This window comes from Brassica oleracea, unplaced genomic scaffold, assembly GCF_000695525.1.
Source record: "Brassica oleracea var. oleracea cultivar TO1000 unplaced genomic scaffold, BOL UnpScaffold00982, whole genome shotgun sequence".
Taxonomy (NCBI): domain Eukaryota; kingdom Viridiplantae; phylum Streptophyta; class Magnoliopsida; order Brassicales; family Brassicaceae; genus Brassica; species Brassica oleracea.
Window position 1 is genome coordinate 28272 of NW_013617567.1, and position 7613 is coordinate 35884.

A 7613-nucleotide genomic window follows, 5' to 3' on the forward strand; every position below is an offset into this window, starting at 1 on the left:
GAACAATTCAAATCAGTCCATAGAGGAATTTTAAATTCCTTGTGTTTTATACTAACCAGCCTAAGATAGGTTAAATGGTTATTCATTAAACCTTAGAAAAGGTTATAGACCATCACCACAAATTAGCCAAATTTTGGTAATACTTATGGTTGGTCGAATTCTCAGCATGAACCAACCAAGCTGTGGTATGAATGAATAAGCTATCATAAAGATAAGCTATAAGATCGAAGTTCATCTTTGAACAAAAGGTATATGACCACATTATGCGTCCATATGCGACCCAACGGGTCCGACCATCATATATGAAGATAATGCAGCTTGCATTGCTCAACTCAAAGACGGGTATATCAAAGGTGACCGAACCAAACATATTCTACCCAAGTTCTTCTTTACCCATGAGTTGCAGAAAGCTGGAGAGGTCAGCGTCCTTCAGATCCGGTCTAGTGGAAACTCAGCCGACCTCTTCACCAAATCATTGCCCTCTTGCACATTCAGGAAGTTCACGCAACAAGATTGGCACGCGTAGACTCAAGGACCTTCAGTGATGTCCAAATCAGGGGAATAATGTGTGTTGTACTCTTTTTCCTTTCTCTGGTTTCCCTTTTTACCACATTGGGTTTTGGGTTTTCCGGGAGAGGTTTTAATGAGGCAACATTAGCATGTTACAAACACTATATGGTTATGGCATCCAAGGGGGAGTGTTATGAATCATGAAGTGGATGGTCCATAACCTAAACCATACAAGTTCAAGACTAGAGTCCATTGGGGGTTTACATCCAGCCACATGGAAGACCCATTCAACCGTAGTCTTTATGAGTTTGACCATGTCATTATGTAGAGTATCTTTGTAATCAATTCTTCATTTGACTCCACCTTGTATGAACCAATAAGAAATATACAACACATTCTCACAAATCTTCTCTCAAATCTTAACAATATATTATATTCCATCTTTATTCTGAAAAGCCCACCGATTGCTAAAGAGATCTCCTGATCGCCCCCTTCTCCATATTATTTAGCCTGAAATTACATTTACCTGCATTTTTAGTTTGTTTGTGTATATATATATATAACTTTATCATACAAAAGCTCCATGCTATAAGAAGAAATTAGAGAACGAGATGAGAATGATTGCATAAAAGTACCATGGCTTAGAGTGAGTCTAACCGTCCAACCAGAAGCACGGCGGCCCAGCCGCCATACATGGACGACAAATTTTTCTAAAGATCAATCGGCTGGTTATTATACTATTGAGTTAAAGATATTTTCGTTTTTTTATTTTTTATTTATTTATATTTAATAAAATAAAAATTTATATTAAAATATTAGATGCTTTTAGTTTGGTTTTCCATAGTTTTTAGAACTCCACAATTAAATACTAATATTTATCTATACATATACATATTAAGAAACTTCGGAAGAGAAACCTCCATTGAGGGTGCTCTAGAAAAGTAACGTTTTGTTTATTAAAGATATTAAAATTGTCTAAAATTATGTTTTTTTTTCTATCTACAGTACAACTAACAAGTATAAAATAATGGAAGTTCACTTTGGTTTAAAGTGATGACTTCCTTACTCAAAAGTTTCAGCGGTTGTTACTTACAACCAATAAAAAGTTAGTTTAAATACCTTAACTAGATTCTGACCCGTCCTTCGAAGGACGGGTATATTTTTTGTTTTAACTTTATTTTTTGTTTTAATCTTTAAAAAAAGAATAATCTTCATATTTGTATTTTTCTTTATAATCATATTTGTGTTTTTCTTTGTAATCATATTTGTGTATAAATATTAATCAAAGTTTATTTTATAAAATAATTGCAATTTAAAAGTTGATTCGGCGTACATTTGGTTCTTTGTAATCATATGTCTATATACCCATTTTTATAATCATAAATCATATTAGTCTGTTTTAGATCTTGACCCAAATGTATAATGTTGGTTTGTAGTTTTTTTTTTTTTATGTTTCTATAAATATGTAACATTTTTCTGTATTTTTTCTTATATGTTAAAAAATATAACTTATATACAGTTATATAACGTAGGGTTATTCTAACATAGTGGTTAGTGTATATTTATAGAAAACGTAAGGTTATATAATGTATATTAAGGTAGGGTTAGTTTTTTTTACTTGTTGATAACTGTTCTAATGGTATTGTTTAAATAGAATATAGTTATTATATAAAGAGAATAATAAGATGTTTCTTAAATAAAGTGAATAATAGTTGGATATAATATGTATCTATAGGCTATGATTATGTCATAATATAATATATGATTTAATTTTTTGTTTTAAGTTAAGCTAATTTTTTGAAGATTTGAGATAATTCAGACCCGCAATATGGTTTTGTTGATTTAACCATTTATTATTTTAACCTGATTTTATTTCAGTGGTTTAATTTAATAAATCAACAGAATAATCCTGAAAATTGTAATCATCAATTAAAACTTATATTTAAAAATATCATATATTTTGTTTTTATTATATAAATCATGATTGAAATAATACTTAGTTAGTAAATATTTTGGTTCAATCTATTGATGAAAATTTTAATGAAATTTTTAATATGTTACAAAATTTTAGTGATTTAACCCATATTCATGTACTACGTTGAAGTAATGTTAAAGCTCAACATTTTTTGGATCTGTATTGTAATAAACTGAGTTTTTTTCCAAATTTATTCAAATGGTATATGTTGATCTTAATTTTAAAGATTAATAGTCTCTACAAAAGTATATAATCAATACTATTAAATTTATATCAAATGCATGGTAAGTATTATAAATATACCTATATAATCTGATTAGAAACGTATTGAAATTGACATTAGGAATCTAAATGTTTTGCTTTTATATTTTCTGAAGGTAAAAATATTTAGTGAAACATGTTAAAGTGATTGCACTTTTTAAAATTCATACTCATTTATGAAATCCTCACACAAACAATATTATCTTATTCAAAAAGGGATGTATTGATACAATTACCATTATATTGTGAGTAATATGAGGTACACTGTAAAATATTGCATCAGTACTATTATAAAATAAAGGATATGAATGGTATATGATAAATGATGAAATGATGTTTGACCATAACAACAAAATCGTGTGTGGTTGGTTAAAAAAAACAAAATAGTGTGGGTCCCGAAAAAGTTGTATATTGGGTTATTAACCGTATAATGGAAAGTGATTAATAAGTTACTAAATGAACCCAACTTTTATCAATTGGTCATGATTGTGTTTTAATAGTATTGATTCATGTATTACGTTGAAGTAATGTTAAAGCTCAACATTTTTTGGATCTGTATTGTAATAAACTGAGGTTTTCTTCAAATTTATTCAAATGGTATATGTTGATCTTAATTTTAAATATTAATAGTCTCTACAAAAGTATATAATCAATACTATTAAATTTATATCAAATGCATGGTAAGTATTATAAATATACCTATATAATCTGATTAGAAACGTATTGAAATTGACATTAGGAATCTAAATGTTTTGCTTTTATATTTTCTGAAGGTAAAAATATTTAGTGAAACATGTTAAAGTGATTGCACTTTTTAAAACTCATTTATGAAATCCTCACACAAACCATATTATCTTAATCAAAAATGGAAGTATTGATGCAATTAACATTATACTGTGAGTAATATGAGGTACACTGTAAAGTATTGCATCAATACTATTATGAAATAAAGGATATGAATAGTATATGATAAAAGATGAAATGATGTTTGACCATAACAACAAAATCGTGTGTGGTTGATTAAAAAAACAAAATAGTGTGGATTCCGTAAAAGTTGTATAGTGGGTTATTAACCGTATAATAGAAAGTGATTAATAAATTGTTATTAACCGTATAATGGAAAGTGATTAATAAATTACTAAATGAACCAAACTTTTATCAATCGGTGATGATTTATACCTAGGTTGAAACAATTATCATATTTCAGATATTAAAACAGTTATGATCTATATTCACTTTAAAAATACGTACGACAAAGGAAAAAAAATGGGAACGTTAAACGTTATTAAATATTAACTTTGGCAAACAAATTCGACAAAAGAAAACAAACATCAAATATTACTAAATGACCGTTTACATTTGGCTATAGTAAAAACAAATTGAAATACGCATGAAAAAGGAAAAAAGAGAAAGTAACCGTTGAATTTTTACAGCTGTATCTAGTAAAAAGGAAAAAAAGTGAAAAATACGGAAAAGAAAAATGGAAATTTCACAAACCTATATAACACTATAGGCGTGCGCATAAAACTTTCTCTAATCATCTTCTTCTTCTCCTATTTCTTTTGTGTTATTTTGTCTAAACTCTAGAAGCGATCTTTGTGTTCTGAGATGAAAACTCTTGCGCCATTTTCAAGTCACCGTCTCCGTCAACGAATCTCCACCGTCTATCCGGCGATGACGTTCCTATCACCACCTTCCTTAACCTCCTCTTCCTCTTCGATGATAAAGTCTCGGTCAGAAGAAAACTTGAGCAAGCTCAACGAATGCATGGAGAACATGGACGAGGATGTCTCGGAGATGTTCATGGAATGTCATCAAACGGATTTCCGCCAAGAACCCGAGCTGCTTCGTCTCCTCAGCGACTACTTCACCACAAGCAAATCCGTCAGCGAGCTCTGCGAGTCTCTGAGAAAGTGTCTGGAGAGAGCAGAACACGAGGAGTGCTTCATGTTAGACGAGGCGTTGCGTGACTTCGAGGAGGAGAAAAGCGGTTGCAGCGGTTTGTTAGAAGCAAGTTTCAGAAAAACCTTCCGAGACCTGAGTAAGTTGAACGACTTGTGTACTAGTTGTAACTCCGACGACGGAGATTGTGATGGTGATTTTCTCAGGAAGCTTCAGATCTGTCATCGAGATTTAGCCGAGATGATCGTGAAGCTAGAGTCGACCATGAAGGAGATCGAGAGGAAGCTGAGACGCGTGCGTGGCAAAAGAGCGGTGGTCACGGCGGCGATAATCGCTCCGGTGATTGCCCTAGTGACGGTGAGCAAAATCGTCGCCGGAATATTCGGATCCGTTCCGGTTGGGGAGGTGGCTACGTTCGCTGCTTCCAAGTGGAAGAAGTCGACGGCGACTCTGAAACGGGAAAAGACGGCGGTGACGTCGATGGAGGGGGCGACGATGGTGGCTCTCAAGGAAGTGGAGAGGATCAGTAGACTGGTGAGTAGGTTGGAGGCGGTGGAGAGGTCTATTAGAGCAACGGCGGAGTTCGCCGTTAAGAAACGGTCGCCGGTGGCTGTAGCTATGGGAGAGATGGAGAGGGAAAGGAAGAGGTTGAAGTCAACGCTCGTTGACTTAGATAGAGAGACGGGAAGGTGCGATGGGTTCGTGGTGTTTGGACGTACATTGGCTAAGGGCAAGATCTTTGAGTTTCTCTCTTGTGGCGAGAAAAGCTCCAACTCCAATCCAACTAGTTTGTTTTTGTTTTCTTAGTACATTGATTTGTATTCAATCGGTAACAACTTTGTTCAATTGTAAATATATTTTTTTTTCGCAGAAACATAAATCTCAATTTCAGATTGATGCTCAAGCTGTTCTAAACTCCTTTGGATTTATTCACCAACAAAGACACATACTGAATCAAACGATCTACACATTTTTTGGACTCTGTTTTTGCTCGCAGACAATTGTGTCTCAGGCTGTATTAATTCAAGAAGAGGCAGGCAGCACAAGGGCATTACCAAATGATCAATTGTAAACTTACTTCTTTCTTCTTCACTGGCTTCTCTCTAGCTCAGTAGAAGAAACTTGGTTCTTTAGAAAGCATACGGCTGATTCTTCAGTCAGAGCCTTTGCTTCTAGGCTTGGTTCACTTGAATTTGAGAATGTGAAGAGGGCATCAACATTCAGACATTGTAACCTTAAAAGTTCGAATAAAAGAGTCAACATTTGCTCCCAAAAGTTCTGTTATTGAGCATGTCAAGGATGAAATTTGCAGACTTGGCGGGCTAACGACCTTGACCACTAGAATGTCATTTCTTAGCTTGAATTGTTTCTCTCGTGTTCTATTAGAATATAAAACCACATAACGCACAATGTGGCTCTGAACTTGAAACATTATTAACAGAAACCGGCAACAAATATTGAACATCAGAAGATTATTTTAGCCAGAAATACATACAACCTAATGACATCAATGAAGACCAAGAAATAAAAAATGTTACTCTAAGAGCCTCGAATGAGTCAAAAGTATACAACTTTCCCTTGGTTCCTCTATCAAAAACACTTGCAAAGTGTCACAATTTCTGATCCTAAGTTCCACTATTTCTAGCTATCAAATCAAAAGGTCTCACACCATGGTGATCTGTGCCTTCTTCTCTCTCCCTTTACCTTTTGCTGTTGCCTGAGAAGGAAACAAGGCGAAGACAAAATCAGGGTTTACTGAAAGCGAAGAATCTAAAACCGATCTTATTAAATTGAAATATCAATCATTTCCTAATCACGCAAATCTTTACCTAAGTTGAACAAAGCCTAGGAAACAACAATACCAACACACTAAAGATATGACAAGCAGGAAACACAAACACCTGACTCTGATTTCAGAAACAATAATGTTGTGGAGGTGTTCTGTATGAGATCCTCAGATCCATTTATATACAAACAGATACAAGCATTGCAGACGCTCTAAACCACATCAACCAATCAAGTACCACGCCAAAATGACATTGTTGAAGTAATTTATTGGTTCGAATGGCCAAACTTACTATCCAAATCAAGTGATTTTGAAGCTAGCTCTTTCAGCTACAGGACTATCCAAAGGCACAGCCGAAAAGGTGGAAAAGAAAATAATTTTTTTTTTAAAAAGGAAGAAATCCTAAAAAATATACCTATGAAATGTTACTGCACCCTTTCATTTTTTACCCCAACCTACGATATAAACCAAATATAATTAAGGGCAATTTTCCATAATGACACTTTTGAAGTTTTTGTCACCAAAATAACATCAGAAGAAGAAAGTCACAGAAATGACATTCATTAATTGGCAAAATGTCTCTGATACCCTTGTTTTAAAATTAATTAAACAAACAGAAAAAAAAAAATCAGAACGACATCTCTCTCACGCGACGCGACGGCGATTCTTCTTCTCGATCTCTTCGACGCGACGCGACGGCGGCGACGCTCTCCGATTTCGTTTTATCATTTCCGGTGATCATCTCACGAAGATTCGACTCTCCAAGGTATGATTCCTCTTCTTAGGGTTTCCTATTTGGGGATTTCGATTTGTTGTTTGAATATTTGATGTTCCGAGTTCTTTTTGTTGATAATTTGTTCCGATTTGATATTGCTTCAAAGCTGAATGGTGTGTGTTGTTCTTCGTTTTGCTATAGTTCTCTTGTTAATCTAAAATTTTTAGAATTTCATAGTTAAGAATACACACAAAAATTGTAGCTTTTTCTTATGCTTTAATCGTTATTATCAATGGTTTATGAAGAAAAAGTACAATTTTACTTTGTGTTTTCGACTTGAAATTTACTTAGTGTTTTGAATGTTTTATGTTCCTATTTCTTCTCTTATCAAGCTTTAACTGTTTCATATTCAGATTTTTTATTGAGTCTTATTGTGTCATTTGGTTAGATTAGGTGATATGATA

General features: G+C 33.5%; 1 protein-coding gene across 1 annotated transcript; it reads left to right on the forward strand.

Moving 5' to 3' along the window:
- The first annotated feature begins 4184 nt into the window (after positions 1-4184).
- LOC106320611 (UPF0496 protein At3g57100-like) lies at positions 4185-5455 on the forward strand. The gene has a single exon (XM_013758988.1). The coding sequence runs from the start codon at positions 4355-4357 to the stop codon at positions 5453-5455; it is 1101 nt and encodes a 366-aa protein (XP_013614442.1). The 5' UTR covers positions 4185-4354.
- Positions 5456-7613: the final 2158 nt, after the last annotated feature.